The 16,685-nt window shown below is 46.7% G+C and overlaps 1 protein-coding gene across 1 annotated transcript in view; it reads left to right on the top strand.

The window, feature by feature from the left end:
• EHD1 (EH domain containing 1) overlaps window positions 1-16,685 on the top strand; it is a 1,327,734-nt gene that overhangs the window by 187,634 nt on the left and 1,123,415 nt on the right. Inside the window, exon 2 of the mRNA XM_085625542.1 lies at window positions 2,157-2,254. Coding sequence (XP_085481668.1) covers window positions 2,157-2,254 — 98 coding nt within the window. The remainder of the gene's footprint in view (window positions 1-2,156; window positions 2,255-16,685) is intronic.

Raw genomic sequence — 16,685 nt, 5'->3', positions numbered from 1 at the left:
TGTCCTTTCAGAGTTGCACGTAGGCAGCTGCAGAGACCTAATTCTGCATACACCGCTTGGAACCGGTTCAGGAGCATCCTGCCCCTCGCCCAGGCGGGAAACACACAAAGGGAACAGGGTGTAGCCACCCTTTCCTGCCTCACCAGCCATTGGTGGACACTACTCTTGACACTCCCCTAATCTTGGGGATAAAGGTGAATAACGTGGCCCCAGAGCCTCAGATTAATTTGGAACTTTACAGAACCGACCTTCGACGAGCTGCTGCCCAGCTGACTGAAGAAATCTCCCTTGGGATAAAGGAGTTATCCCCCTGCTTGGCAGGCACCTGGAACACTGCAAGTGACCCGGTTGGAACTTCGCTGCTCTCACGAACTTCGACGACTTCCAGAAACCTTGAGGTGGGTTTCCAGCGCATCCCAGACGCCAGTGAGTGTGCTCAACGAGTTTGGGCACCGTGGACCGCGTGGGTGCCGAGATCCCCAATACCCCGAGACCCCGGCCACCTCTTGCGTAGCACACAACCCTATCCAGTGGGGAAGTTGTGCTTTGGCCCGTTTACGAGCCAACCACTCTACAGCAATTGTGCCAAAGATCAGCGCCCTAGTCCCCTCCGGTGGCCCGTGGGTGCCCTTTTACGCACGCCAAATTGCCGCCTCCCGCGGTCCCTTGTCTCTCGACTTGTGGGCCCTAGCGGAGGTCTATCTTTGGAAACAAGAGTTCCCCTGGTTGCTCCAGGCCTGCTCTACAGTCTCCTCGAAGGAGACCTCTCCCAGACATCATGGGTTTGCACTGTAGCTGATTTGTTTATTCTTCGTGGGATGCGGTTGCTAAGGCTTAGTGGATCCAATCCGGACACTAACACCGCAGCGACCTTCATCCAACGTGGGACAGTCGCCCTCCGGAAGCTGGCCTTCCTTGAAGCCTCCCGGAGCCCGTGGCTGCAGATCCAAGCAACAGCACCTCGCACCTGAAGCACCCGACATCGAAGGGCTCTTTGCTTTGAGCCTCCTGGTCACTTTGCCGTGACCCAGACTCTGACCCCTCTGCTTTCAGGTTCTTCTCTACATTCTTTACATCTTTGATCTTCACGGCATCATCGAGGCTTTTGGCTAGCAGAACTTTTGACTATTTTCCCATTGAAAATCAGCCCGCGACCCGACCGCAGAAACGACCTATGCACCCGGCTTCCCTGGGGCAGGTAACAGTGGTACCTCGGTACTCTCGTGGTTGTGGGCATCTCAAAAGCTTAAGTCTAAAGTTTTAACTTTGTACTCCTGCTAGAAGTATTTTTAAACTGTTTATTTCAAACCACGACATTCTCCATAGGCTAACATTGAGATCCCGATAGCAGCTCTTTGCACTGCACGCGTCTCCCGTGGGTCCCCTTCCTCATAACTGTGGGTGGATTCTGAAGGGGCAAGCGATCCTGAATGCCCTAGGCATTGCCTGTAGAATTGTCGTGGTTCTTATACCACTATTTTAGTATATGGTTTGGTCCCCTCCGGGGCCCATTGATTTCTGTGCTATTTATTGTGTTTATAAATGCTTGTTTGAAGTGTAACTTTGCCACTAGTCACATAAAGCGACTGTGGGATTCTGTCTAGAATAAATACATATATTTTATATATATACCTGTGTGGGCTACTCTTTCATTTGGTTATTCAAGAGGTTATTATGGTAAAACAATAAGCTTAACACTCCTTCAAGACTTAACCTGAAGGCTGCTCTCCACAGCTACCACTAGGATAGCTTTCTTTAAAGGTTGTCTTTAACCTATCATCAATAAGAGTCGAATTGGACTGGTGCAAGGTGTCCCTATAACTAGGAACAGCATATGCCAGGCCAACTTCTCACAAAAATGATACTTGGAAAGATCATTTTTAGGACACTTTTCAATTTGCTGCTGTTTAAAAACAATTTGAAGTGTCAGGTGTTTAAGGTACTCCCAACTGCTTATTGTCTTTTCACCTTATCGCCTCTGCGTTGTGCTGAGTCGTGAGCCAGAACTGTTCTTGTATACAATGTCGTTTAAGCTATTTGTTGTATTTATTCCGACGTCTTTGATGGGGTTTCCTGTGATCTTATCCAAGCTCACATGAGGCCACAATCCCTCCCGTAGCTGTGTAGTGAGTCTCTCTCTCATCTGCTTTGTGCAGGTTCATGTGTGCTCAGTTACCAAACCCAGTTTTGGACAGCATCAGCATCATCGACACTCCAGGAATTTTGTCTGGGGAGAAGCAAAGGATCAGTCGAGGTAGGCTAAATAAACATACCTTTTTATTTATAGATACGTTCTCTGGAAAAGAAATGTGAGTTATATAGTTCATCTAGAAAAACAAAAATCCTTCCTACTCACCAATTATGCTACATGAGCCATAATGAACACCTCTGTGCATTGCACATTGCCTCACGGATGACTTCACAAATGATATCCCAGAATACATAATCAGGGACATCAAAGATGACCTCTCAAACAATATTGATGACCTCAGTGATGATTACAATGGTTTTTGCTTTATCCAGCTGAACTATAACCGATTGGCATCTGTGGGTTTTAGGTGATTGTTTTAATATTTGTTCTGAATCATAACTTATTTGTAAGTGTGTTTTTTCAGTGAATTTGTTTTTTCATTGTTTATTTATTTACCTAATCGACCATTCACATTACCTTTTCGTTTTTCTCTTTTGTAGGACAATTTTAACACTTTCGTGTGTGGCAGTAGTTACTGTTTATCGTGAGATTGTACTTTACATTTTGTAGATTCTGCATTGCTGCATCTCCTTCTCTTTCATGATTATTTTTCTTGTGAACTTAGGAAACTTTATTTTATTTGCATAAAATATTCTTATGTGTAAGTCATGTTTAAAAAAAATTGGATTTGATTTATGTAACAATGTTTTCAAGTAACATAAAAATAGGTGTTTTTAGTGGTTGACTTTTGTTACTACGAAACATCATAACTAAGGAAAATAATTTTCTAACACAATGATTTTATTGCATTTTGCTTTGAGTCATAGAGCAATTTTGTGGAGAGAAAAATCTTTACGATGCAAATACAAAGCCTGGTCATCTGACAACAACTTTGTCTTAGCACGTATTATATGTATTGTATTAACTTTTATGTTATTTCAAATACTGTTTACCATGAACTCTTACCTTTTCTAATATAACTTCTTTGTTTTTTTTCTTTTATGTCCTTTTCATATTTCAAATGATATTAGTTTTCAGAAAACAAGCGGTATACAAAAAATACCGATTTGCTACTTAGTGGTGATGATACATAGCAATAATAAGATGCAAAGTGGTAAAATCAAGGTGCAAATCAATAAAACAAATAACAATACTTCTAAATGATGGCGTGGCCAGCTAGCCAGCATGGCAGACGCGAGTGTCAGGAATTGAGCCCAGCCGCGCCTACTGTACAGATACAGGACTACATATCCCAGAATGCTTGGAATTGGGAGGGGCTACATTAAGGAGCGACGCACGGAGAATGACGTGCGTAATTTGGAGTTCCTGCTTCCTCTCGGTTGAGAAGGGGAGAACTGCAGCGGGATTGCCGTGTCTTGAATTCACGGACAGCTTGGAAGTCCGCTCATCCGACGCTGAGGATTCAGAGGTCGTGGCACCTTGTGGCGAGCGGTGTGTGTTGCGTTGAGGCTTCCCGTGAACCCACCGTATTTTGGTTAGTCAATTATCCGGGTGCGGCGGAGCCGTACCTTTTTCCTGGATACTGAGAGCGGAATGCTGTGGTAGGTTCTCCACTCATTACCGTTACAAATTATCTTTGAGTGGGCACCTTTTCCTCAGAGCTACCCAGTAACGAGTTGGGGCGACAAGTACCAGAGCGGAAAGCAGTGGTGTATGAACCACGTTTTGCCGTGTCTGGGTTTTCTTTCATTTCTGCATGGATTAACAAATACCAGAGCGGAAAGCAGTGGTGTAGCAACCACGCTTTGCCATATCTGGGTTTTCTTGGCACCGGTATCATGGACATTAAATATAAGAGCGAAAGACAGTGGTGAGGTTAACCACATCTTGCCGTGTCTTATTTTCTTCTATGACCTTTGGGCCTGAACATTAGCATAAGGAACTTTGTCCTAGGAACAGCGTTGTTTTTTATTTTCTTATTGGATTGAACTTCAGAGATTGGGGAGTTCCTCTTTATGGATTGCTATTTTCATAGGATATGGCTTATTTGAAACCCTTGGTATGTATGTATATGACTGAAGGAGATCTGTTGGAATGGGTTACGTATGTTTAGCTTCATTAACAGTGTATGTTCTATCTTATAGATACTGTGATTTACCGGAGAGCTGGCCTAATGAGTTTTAAGTTGCAGAGGATTCACGGTAGTCAATCAAGGTACATAAAAAAGACTTAGTGAGAATCTGAGAGTAGCCTCTTTACATGCAGTGTTTATAACCCTGTTTTTTTTTTTGTTACAGGTTCTTTTCCCCGCTGTTCCTTCCCTATCCTTTCCCTCGCCTGATCGCTCGAATACTCTGTGTAACTATTAGGGTGTTGGTGAGATCAGGAGGTGGACCCTTTCTTGCTGCAACTGGATTCCGCAGAGTGTAACCTGACAGTGAGTTGCTGGAGCTCTGTCCTCGCACCCCTGCCAAAGACTAGTACCCCCCCGCCATCCGAGCGAAATCAGGCGGCACAAAAGTGTCTGAGCAGTGACAGCCCACGTTTGTGGTTGAGGGGAGGTGGAGGAGGTAGAGAAAGCTACGACTGCGAGCCCGCAGGACCCGACAACGAGGAGCGTGCCGCCGAGCACACTCGGCAGCGCAAATAGCATTTGCCAAACGCAGTGCTCCCCCGGCCAGTGAGATGCCTGCAGTGATCATCGCTGGGGAAAACCGTAGACAGTCGCTGCCTGAGAGCAGCCCCCCAAAAATACCATTGAGACGTCCGGGGGCCCTGCGGCTGCCCAGCAGCGCTGCTCACACATAGAGCAGAATACAGAGGCCTGCAGATACGGCCCACGAGGTATGGGCCTGCACGTAAGAGACTGCCAGATCGAGTGGGGAGCGGCAACGGGCTGCAGGACCCCACCGACTTCGGAACTGCGGTGTCCCCATGCTGAGGAGAGACTTGGGATGCCTACTACTGACGTGTGCCTGCGGCGCCCAAGCGTTGCTGTGGAGGTGAAAAGGGAAGAACACTGAAGTGGCCTAGTGGCCCCTGTGAGGAGCGGCAAGCACTCCGGAGCCACGCTGCAGGGCCATTGCAGGAGGCTGCCGTGTGAACAGAGGTGAGTGGCCTGCCCCACTGCTTCCATCCCCGCCTGGATGACTGCCATAGGCGTGCGACTGGGAGAGGCCGGTCCGTGTTCTGGATTTCACTAGGGCCGCAGCGTAAAGCGGCAGAATCAAGCGGATGACCCCTGCGGAGGCCCCGCGGTGATGCGCATACTAGTGGTGGTTCACTGGGACCTGCAGAGGCAGCCCCGGAGGCACGGGACTACGCTTCCCGCGCCACCGTAACGCGAATGAAGCCCCATGTTGAATGGGAGGAGTAGATGCCTGCTGCTGCTGTGCACCTTGGCCGTTTAAGCGCCACCGCAAAAGTCAGGAGGGAAGGAAACTGTGGTGGCTCAGCGTCCCATTGAAAACCACATCTGAACTGTGTTGTGGAGCAACTGAGGGAGGCTGTCACGCGTGTGCAGTGGTGAGCGGCCTACCCCCGGCCCCCCTTCCTGTACTGCCATGTAAGTGTGACTAGGTTACAGCTATATCCTAGACAACACTGGGGCGGCCACACAAGGCAGCGCAGTACCTGACAGTCCCCGCATGAACTGGGCCACGTTGTCTACCTGGGCCTAGACTGCGCAAGCACAGTGGAAAGCAGCGCAAAGTCTGCAAATACACAGACTCCCCCGGAGGCCATATCGGGCCTAGGCCATCTGCATGTGGAGGTGAGAGGCACAACAACCCTGCAGCGTTAAAACAAAGACATGAGGAGGTGACGCACACCCGCTTTCTGCTGATCTGCACTGCGGCATGGTGCAGAGTACTAACGTAACTAGCACGATTGGCCCACGCTGCAGCATAAACCGCCAGATAGTGCACAGTGACACCTAAACACACGCCAGCAAGCTGGGACGCGAGGAAGTCAGAAACAGAGCAGACTTGATCAGGCCCCGACAACGTCCACACAAGACAGAGGCAGTAGCCAGAAGGTAGGCCACAAGTGTGTAAACCCGCACACGCACATCCCTGCATCAGTCAGCCTCATACAGCGATTGGGTAGCTCCTCCACGTGCTTGTGCCTACTGTACAATTAAGATCGCTACCACGCACTGGTAACGCCTGCACCTACTGGTGGCGGATGGCGACAGTGCAGCAATTAGTAATGGGCCGCCTACGCACAAACACACAACAGCTAAATGCATGCACTGGCAACTCAGAAGCGACAACGGCGGATGGCAACCCAGCCACAGAAATGCCACGCGCAACACTCGCTGCCAAGCTAGACTCTGTTCTGGCAGCAGTAGAAAAGATAGGAGCCACGTTGGACCTGACCCGATCCTCGTTGGAGTCAAAAATTGACAAGATCGCCTCGGATTACACCCTTCTGAGAGCCGACCATCACAAACTTGGGGAGAAGGTGCGCTTTCAAGAACAAGCACTCGCAGAACTAAAACCAGTTACACAAAGCCACACCGCAGCCCTGCAAGATTTAATAGACCACGTGCACGACCTAGAAGACAAAGTGGAAGACGCAGAAGGACGCTTGCGCCGCAACAATATCCATGTCGTGGGACTTCCAGAGGGTGAAGGACGAAAACAGGAGGAATATGCAGAGTGTTGGATTAGAGATTTACTTCCTGCTGGTGCCCTATCTCCCCACTTTGTGATCGAGAGAGAGCACCATGTCCCCGTGCAAAAGCCACCGCCGGGAGCCCGCCCACGCCCATTCCTGTTTAAAGTCCTCAACTATAGAGACAGACTCGATCCTCCGCGAAACCTGCAAGCTGGCAGACATAAAGATCGGAAGCACTCAAATCATGGTCTTTCCAGATTATGCACTTCAGCGTTGCTGGACCTGAGCTGTGTAAACTGTGGTGAAAAGACAGCTATGTGACGTTGGTCGAAGCTACTCATTACTGTTCCCTGCTAGACTTCGTGTGGTTGCAAAAGGATCGGCGCGCTTCTTTGATTTACCTGTTGAAGGTTTGGGACTGGCTGGAGCAATTGGGAACATTGACGGGACCCAGACCGCCTATGGAAGATGAACCAAGAAAACTCAACAGGAAAAGACACAGTCGGAGCAGACACAGTGGATACCGTGACGTCCACAGCCCCCGCGACACTAGGAACTGCAACACAAGACTCGGACCGCCTCTAGAGCGCCTCCAGATCCTTGGAAACTGAGGACTCAACACCATCAAGACTAGAGGACCCTGAAGAGTTTCCACTGCCAGATGTTACGCCTCAAACAGCTGAGTCTTTCCAAGAACTCCTGTGAACTGTTGAACGCAACCCACGCAAGTACCCGCCGTGCTGGCACAATGTTGTGTTAAATCATATGTTGCTTACGTAACTGTTGCTTGCAAAATGTGGTGCCACCTTTCACACTGCTGTACACAGCACACACCTAGCATGATGTTGAGGGACATGTGTGGAGCACGGGACCCCCCTCCACTCCCCACGCTGTGAACTGGTTGAGGGGATTTGCAACCGCAACATGACATCAAGGGGCGAAATATTCCCTGCTGCCAACGCACCGCACAAACCCACGCCAGTCAGTTCGACACAGTTTTTATCCTTAAGTTGGGCACCACAGTTTGGATGGATTTCCACTCCGAACTCGCCCTCAAGGTTATGCTTAGTTCAGTTCTGCATGCACCTTGTTTTTAATAGCACTGAGCTGGAACACACCCCCACGGGTCAGGAGTTGCAACACCTTACCCCCACTGCGCCAACCTGGTAAATGTAAAAAGGAACCATGGCACAGGTTAACATAGTCACATGGAATGTGCGCGGTATACACACTCCGTCTACTTGGATAATCGATATATGCCTATCTGCGACGCCTAGCCACTGACATAGCGCTGCTCCAAGAAACGCACATGTCCCTTGCGGAACTGGGGCGCCTCTGGCATAGATGGAGAGGCCGAGTGTACGGTACCAGCTACTCTGCGCATGCACAAGTCGCCCTCATCTGGGTGAGAGCAGGAGTCTCGTTCACAAGTGATGTGGCCCTGGTCAACCCTGAAGGCAGATATGCCCTCGTGAGCGGACGACTCAGTGGCCAACCGATCCTCCTTGGGTCCATCTATGCCCCGAATGTCAGTCAACCCACTTTTTTAGAAAGCCTTACAAAACTTCTGCGATATGAGACAGAGGGTGAGGGTTGACTTCACTGTCCAAACCTGATAGAGATCCAACAGACACAGGCTCATACAGACCCCTTGCCCTGCTCAATACCGACTATAAAATCTTAGCGTACATACTAGCGGACAGATTGGCACAGGCAGTCCCAGCCCTGGTGCACGCGGACCAAAACGGCTTTGTGCCGTCTCGAAGCACCTCACGTAATCTGAGCCGCTTCTTCAGAATCGCAACCTACTCCATATATGAATGGCCGAGAGCAGGATGCCTCATACTTGACCTCGAGAAAGCATTCGATTCTCTTGAATAGTTATATGTTTGCAACTCTCGAAAAATTCAAATTAGGCTCCGATTTTTCACAGTTGACCTGCCTACTTTACACAAACCCTGTGGTGAGAACGCAGGTGGGACCATATGTGTTGGACGAAATCCCAGTGCGACGAGGAACGAGACAAGGTTGCCCGTTGTCCCCTCTTCTTTTCGAGCTTGTGATGGAGCCACTGGCGGAGTCACTTAGAACACAATTACATGATGACATACCGCTGGGTGATGGCACACACGTTGTCACTATATGCCGACGATCTGTTAATCTACTTAAGGGATATCACACAAGTGCCAGATCGACTAGCCCAAATCCTCCAGGAATTTGCAGCAGTATCAGGGCTAAAAGTAAACGTCGCCAACTCCAAACTATATGCCTTTAAAGAGGAGTGCCGCAACCCAGGCCTTATACTCAATGAAGTGAGAGTGCAGTGGAGGGCTGATACATTCCGCTACCTGGGCATACGTGTTTATCGCCGCTCACTAGACCTCTTTGACAGCAACCTCGGCAGAGCACTGATGGGTATGAGATCCCAGATGCACTTCTGAAGTACACTCCCTCTTGCTGTGGTGGGTAGAGTAGAAGTGGTCAAAATGGTAACTCCGCCGAGATTCCTATATTACTTTGCCAACCTGCCTATTTATGTGCCCTCCTCCTCCTTTACTATGCTGGAAAAGATGACCAATCGACATAGGGCTGCAATTAAAAAAATATATTTGCCCCTCGACCAAGGAGGCCTGGCAGCGCCTTGCTTCGAGCACTATTACCTGGCAGCCCAACTTCAGTGGATCGCGAGATGGATGGCAGACCATCAGCACGACGACATGCCCACCATACACGGTCCCCCAGATCCTCGCGCTCTTTTCACCCCGGCACACAAGTGCGGCCTCCTGAGACCCAGTTCCTGAACATGGCGGACAAGTGCTACCGCAGAAGCCTCTACTTAACCCGGGGCACAACACCCAATGCCCCTGAGCTCCCACTGGAAGGTGCCCCTAAGGGATAGGCAACACTTACAGCTGCCGAACTGCGACACTGGCACAAAGCAGGTATACAAATCCTAGGGGATCTTTACAGTGAAGGCTTGCTTATTCCCTACACTACACTAGTGGACGACGAGGGGCTCCCTGCAGGGCAATTCCTCCTACACCTGTCATTGTTGACTACACCCTCGGTGCAATGGGGAGACCTTACAACTGAGCCGCAAGCACACCTCACCATACAATACATACATGTCATGGAACTAGGTAGGCACCTGATGCTGTTGCAGGGATTCTGCTCATGCACAGAACTATGCGCAGGAAACCAGGACCTCAGTGAATTGCGGTATACCAAAAACTCGCCTCAGTACCCAGAACCCCTATCCGACTAGCATCAGTGTCTTATTCGCTCTCCGTATCATCTCAAAGCGACCAATGATTAGACAACTCATAACATGCGACTTAGAGTACTCTCAGGAATGGTGGGAATTAGAAATACCTGTTTGTTATTATTCTCATATCAGTCCACAACAAGAGTAATCGGAGACACAGTAAAGTATAAAATGTTTATTTTATAAACTACATGTCCTAAGATGCAGTACTTTGGCTAACATAAGCAGACGAATGATTAAGAATAAAACCATCAGCATTGTTACAGTACCATAGAAAATGAAGGGAGAAATCATGTTACAAATGATAGTGGAATACAACCACCCTCCCTTTGCTAGTAAGCTAGTATTATTAGACTAATAAAAGGTCTCTAGGTTTGAATGGGGAACCCCATACCATAAATATCCGCTTAGGTGAATCACATCACAGGATCAGCTTTGATCTGTGTCTTGAAAAAGTCTTCTCCAAAGTGAGTATCTCATGCATGTAAACTGCAATATTAAAGGCGCTCGAGTTTCAGATATTTGCAGCTGTGTGCGTGTTATGGCTAGAGCGTGGGCCGATCAACCTGAATTCAAAAGCATACATTGTTTGTTGGCCCTGACTGTTTCTGCACACAATGTTAAGACCAAGGTCGCGGTGCACGTCTAGGGATGTGAACAACATACCGTTTTCATGTGAAGCAAAGGCAAGCAAGCAGTTTCCATATAATAACATCTATCTGCAGTGTCGTGTGCAAAAATGGCAAAATGGCGTTTTAACTTCTAAGACGCTTATGCTAACATAGTAATGTGTGTACCTGGATCTCCGTCTCCACTAAACCCTCCCTTGATCGGACCACAAACAAATAGGGATATAATATTAGGAACGCAGAGTTCAAGTTCGACAGTGACAGAACCAAGTGCATGTATTGTAAATCCATATAAATGGCAGTGAAAGTTCGAAAAACCAGCGTAAAAAATGTAATAATAAAAAAAAGGGGGAAAAAAAAGTGTGAAGTAATATCTCGCAAAAGGCTCAGCACAGCCTAAGTGGCAAGTCAAAAAAAAAAAACTCAAAAAATGTGTAGTTCAAATATCGGAAGTGGGTCGACTTCCAAGTTAATCCATCAACGTGTAAGCACAATAAGTAGCGACTGCCTCCAAGAGGAAGTCATTATAACATTCGGTAATAGTGTCCGCCATCCAGTCTAACAAAGTAAATGAACATACATGTTCCTCGATAACTGGAGCCTCTAGCACAATCAGAGGGCAACTTGCGTGTTCTTCAAGGTAACTTCTCGCCAAGAAGTCATACGCTGCCGTATAGATGTCCCAATTCCCTAGGACTCCATGTGCCGCTCCACAGGCCATAATCCTGATACCAGAACAGTCCAACTCATGAGCCACTAAGGGACTCATTAGTCGATCATAATCCGGGGCAGGAGACACAGAGTTCGACAGGCACAAATCCAGAGCCCATTCGAAGGGACAATCTAGGCAATGAAAAACAGGTTGCACGCAAGTAAAGTAAGAAAACCGGAAGGACAATCCATAGGCTATGCTTAAGGTGGCCAGTGGCAATGTACCATAATGCTCAAGCATCCGGTTCCGAAGATGGAGCAGCCGGGGCAGGCTGTCGTGTGACACATTGTGCAGCCATTGCGCAGCAAGCAGACCAACAGGAGCACACCAGCCGTGAGGGCGATGTGCCTACAGACTACTGAGTGATCAGGTGTGGAAGTACATTCCTCACCTTTCAAATAAACCTCTTTACCTTCTCTCATGCATCTGTATGTAAATGGGAGTGACCAAACTTCATGCAAAAAAGCAGTACCCAATGGTTCATATCTGCCATGGGCATAATGTTTCATACAGGGACTGAACTTAAACAAAGGAAATGGCAAGGTGATTAACCCGTGGCTAAGCCACACAGCGTAGTTCAATTCGGCCATAGAGAAATGCAAAGGTTCCAACTTTTCAATATGCAGTAATGAGTATGTTGCGTCTTTCATGGACATGAACTGTTGTTTTGCAGTCAGATTAAACGGCTGGAATAAAGATGATGTATTCATGTAGTCCCAGGGAACTTTTCCAGCCTTCAACGTTTGCAAAGTCCATGCAAACTGCATTTTATAGAACGCAATTGATTTTGGCCATGATATAAAACAGACATATCATCTTGTACAATATCCACAACAGATGAAACAATAGTATCTAATGTGTAAATTCTGGAAGAAAGGGTGTTAATGCTATTATCGATAACAGCTAGCACTTTTTCCAAATTTGCTTGATCAATAGCTCTCAATCTGGAGGCCGCTTCAATTTGCAATAATTTCCAAACTTCGTTATAAATAGCATATACCCATCTTTTGGACCTGCCACCCACAGGACCCTTAACAAAATCATTAAAATCTATCTTTGTCATGTAATTTTGATAAATGAAGTTTAACAGATGCCAAGGTGGAATGTTGCAGCCAGTTCTGACATAACTTTCCTACAGAATAGGTAGTAACCGAATGGGAAGATTCAAAGCGTGGGTCCACTCTAACCTGTGTATATCCAGGGTATAGACCCAGAAAACTATGTTGACAGGAGTCTGAGCTCTTCTGCCATATCAGCCGTCCTTCACGATTTATATTGGAAATGTTGAAGGATGTGTTAGTAATATATGACTGCAACGTCTCAAGGGACAGATCTGTGTGATTATCCCATTCTGGGTAAGCACCCAGATCAGGAATAGAGGGGGAATTAATTTTTTTAGAAGTAGCCAATCCAAAGCAGGTGGTTTGAAAAATGGTAGAATTAAAAAATAACGTGGTTTGGGATAAGGCAAGCACAATGCAGAGCCTCTGTTCCTTGTACCGGCCATGGCTTGGAACCCCAAAGTGATTTAAGATCAGTGGTATCTTTCCACAGCTCATAGCCGCTTATAGCTAACTCCTCCATAAAGGATTTGGAATATAACAATTTAGTCGAAGTCAGTCTGACTTTACAAGCTGGCTCCGCAGCCAATTTAAAATAAAATGCTTCAGGGTCAAATACACTGAAGTCCGTGAAATACGTAAATTTGTTCATTAAAGTTTTAGAGCTGCCTTCAATTGGCGCCGGACAATGTTCCCATTGCGTGTAATTAACAACATTTCTAAATATATTGGCTTTATGTAGGAAGTGATTACCATAGTGTTGGTAGCAAAATAGCTCCCCATAATTAGCAGTGTCTAAATACAAATCTTCAGCATCAAAGGCAGCATAATATTTCAAATCAGAAAACAGTGCCTCTATGGCCTGGACATCCCAATCATCAGAGCGGATGTTTTGTTTCACAACATCTCCCATAGAAACACGAAGAACATTTGGGACATTAATCACCTTTGTGGGACCATGAATTTGAAATTTAACAGCATCCCACACAATCCCATCTAACACAGGCCAGGCAGTTATATTCACAAAAGTCTGGTCCCTTTTCATGATGTGTGATGAAGAGTGGGGGGCCAAAGTTCCATCAATTAGTCTAATTGCAGATCTTTCTGTGAGATAGTGTCCATTTACAAGACGAAAGAATACCACCACAAATCCAGTGGACATAAACAAAAAGATACTTATGAGCAACAGCCACATGTAAGTCCAGGGGGGGATTAAAAAATGTCTCTTAAACCAAGTAGCAAAAATAGAAACTTTCGATGTGTGATCGGATGTCATAGAGTTAGTATCAAATGAAAATCATGACTGGTCAACTGCAGGTGATTGTAAACCAGGCAACGATACATATGTGGGATAAGCATATTCAGTATCTTCACATCGACCACCAGCCGGTGAATGCAACAAAGGATTATTAACTGTATGCATCTCGATGGCAATGTCAGGCCTGTTGGTATTTGCCGGTGCCAAAACAGAATTTCCTATCATCGCTGGACAAGAGACCGCTGGAGTCATACTAAGAAGAATCGGCCACTTGCTGTAGTTTGACATTGTCAATGGAGATGTACCTGTTATCCTTGCGACCAGGAAGTGGAGGTAAAATGACTGTTCTTGTACCCTGCACGCCAAGCACTGGTACTGGTGTACGATAAGAGGGGCCGAACTCCTTCTTGTTCTTCACCTTCTCACGGACCAAGTCACCAACTCGAGGTAGCCAGCCGACTACCAGAATCTGAAGTGCAGCATCAGTTGTGGAGGGCATGTGTTCCTTTGCAAGACTGTCTCTGGTCTCTTGTAGATTCTGTAATACAGCACAGTGATCATCTACGTCAAAGGGTGCGGCTGACACCGCCATGTCTAGACCGTCAAGGTCCGGGACAAACATTTTAATGCCAAAGAGCATTTCGTATGGGGTCCGCCCTCCCAGAGACCTTCTAGGGAGATTATTAAGTGCACGTTGTACGTTATACAGATGGGCTAACCAGTTCCTGCCAGTTCCTAAAACCCTAGCTGTCAGGGATTGCTTTAAGTCACGGTTCATCCGTTCCACAACACTATTGCCCTCAGGCCGGTATGGAGACGAAAATTTGACTTGGACCCCCCCAAGATCTCATGGCTTCTTTGTACGCCTTAGAGGCGAATGCAGGACCTTGGTCAGAATGAAGGGTTCCACATGCAAAGATTCCCACAAAGACTCACAAATCCCTGATGACAGTTCGAGCATCAGCACTCCTTTGAGGCCATACCCAAAGAAAACGTGTGCACGAATCAACTGCAACTAAGATGTACTTATACGCAGTATCAGAGGAGAAAGGACCGCAGTGATCTAAATAAACACACCCAAGTGGTTTATTAGATATGTACAACTGCGTTTGTGGTGGGCGCGTAGAAGTCGAAGGTTTAATCTGCTGGCAAATGTCACAATGAAGAACATAAGCACGAGTTTATTTATACAATCCGCGCCACCAGTAACGTTGTTGTAAGAGTGTAACAGTCGCTGAAACACCGCATGGGCAGAGGCCATACCTTCGTGAGCCGCTGTTATCAAGGAAAGTCTGCCGTCCGCATTGGGAATCAATCTGTCACCAATGTCGTTAATTCTCACATAGGGAACTTTATCAGGACTTAAATGATAAGAGTACCGAGAAGGGAAACCTCTAGGGTAATTACTGCCCGTCTCTGTTGCAGCAATAGCTGCCAAGATGTCATCATCAATCCTACTTTTGGATCTTGTAACTGCTGCTACTAGATATGTTGCCACTGCAGTTTTCGCTGCTTCGTCAGCTAAGCTGTTCCCGACAGCGTGGACACCAACTCGCTGGTGCCCAAGAGTGTGAATCACATTCACGAGAGGCAGATTCTGTTTAAGTTCCGCCACTCGAACCCAAAGCATTTTATGCTTAAATGTGCTACCCTTGGAATCACGAAATTCATTTTGAGACCAAAAGAACAAATTGTCATTAAAAGACTGAACACAGTAAAATGAGTCACTCACTATAAGAGTCGTAACCCGTGGATCAGCAAACTCCAGTGCAAGCACAAGAGCACGTAGCTCTGCCAACTGTGTGGTACAATGACCCAATGACTGCGTATGCACGACATCAGACTTGAATTCACCATTCACGAAAGTACCAGCCACAATTGCGCAGGCCGCTGAATAAGCATGCTTTGATCTGGTTGTGCAGAACCGTCGGTGTATATGACACAATGGTAATCCTCAAGTGGGCGCAAAGACAGAGGAGCTGGATGAACGAATTCATACTGCAAGTACTCTTGAGTCTGCAATGAGGCATCAAAGATGTAGGTGACATCCGGTGATGTCAAGGAAGTGGCCCATTGTATCCAACGTGGATGCTAAGCTTTAGCATTAGGTACACTGGCTTTCGTCACTGCCTGAAGAGCAGGATACGGTGTTACAACCAACATGCGTTTCCCTTGCGACAGCGCTCTTTCCTTCAGAATGGCCATCTGCACTGCAGTCAAAACTTTCTCGACAGTGGAAAAACGCATTTCAGCCGAAGTGTACAAGTGCGATTTGTATGCAATGGGGACCGTGTCGCCCTCATTGAACGTTAGGTACGTGACACCCACTGCACCAGGCACAATTCTTATAACCATATTAGTGTGGTTATCATGTGTAAGTAAGTATTTCGAAGCAAGAAGGTCAGCCTGCAAAGATTGCAAGAGATCGGAATGATCTGGCAGCCAGCTCGATTTGGAAAAAGTTGGTTGTACCAAGGGAATATATGACGTTATCCCGCAAACAATTAGGCCGCATCTATTACAACGCGGGTGCAATCACTCCTCAATACCATCACTCCGCAAACTTTTACCCCGCATATGACTTTACCGCGCATGCCATTACAACGCAATTGCATGCGTGGTGAAGGCGTAAACTTAGTAAAAGTACTTATCCTAAATATATATATATATATATTATATCTATATTTATATATATTCTAATAAAATATCATGATTAATTATTAATTAAAATATTTATATATATACATATATTTATTTTAAAAAAAATATTACCCTTTGAACCCTAAAAACCAAACCCACCCATATCCCTTAAAATTCCCCTGCACCCCAAAATCCCAACCCACCCTTACCCCTAAAAATTCACCTCACCCCCAAAACCCAAACAAACCCTGAACCCTAAAAATGCCCCTGTACCCCAAAAACCTAAACCCACCTTCACTCCTAAAAATACCCCTGCACCTCAAAACACTAACCCACCCTAAAAATGCC

The sequence above is a fragment of the Triturus cristatus genome, chromosome 9, assembly GCF_964204655.1.
Source record: "Triturus cristatus chromosome 9, aTriCri1.1, whole genome shotgun sequence".
NCBI lineage: Eukaryota > Metazoa > Chordata > Amphibia > Caudata > Salamandridae > Triturus > Triturus cristatus.
This window is presented reverse-complemented; position numbering and strand designations above follow the sequence as displayed.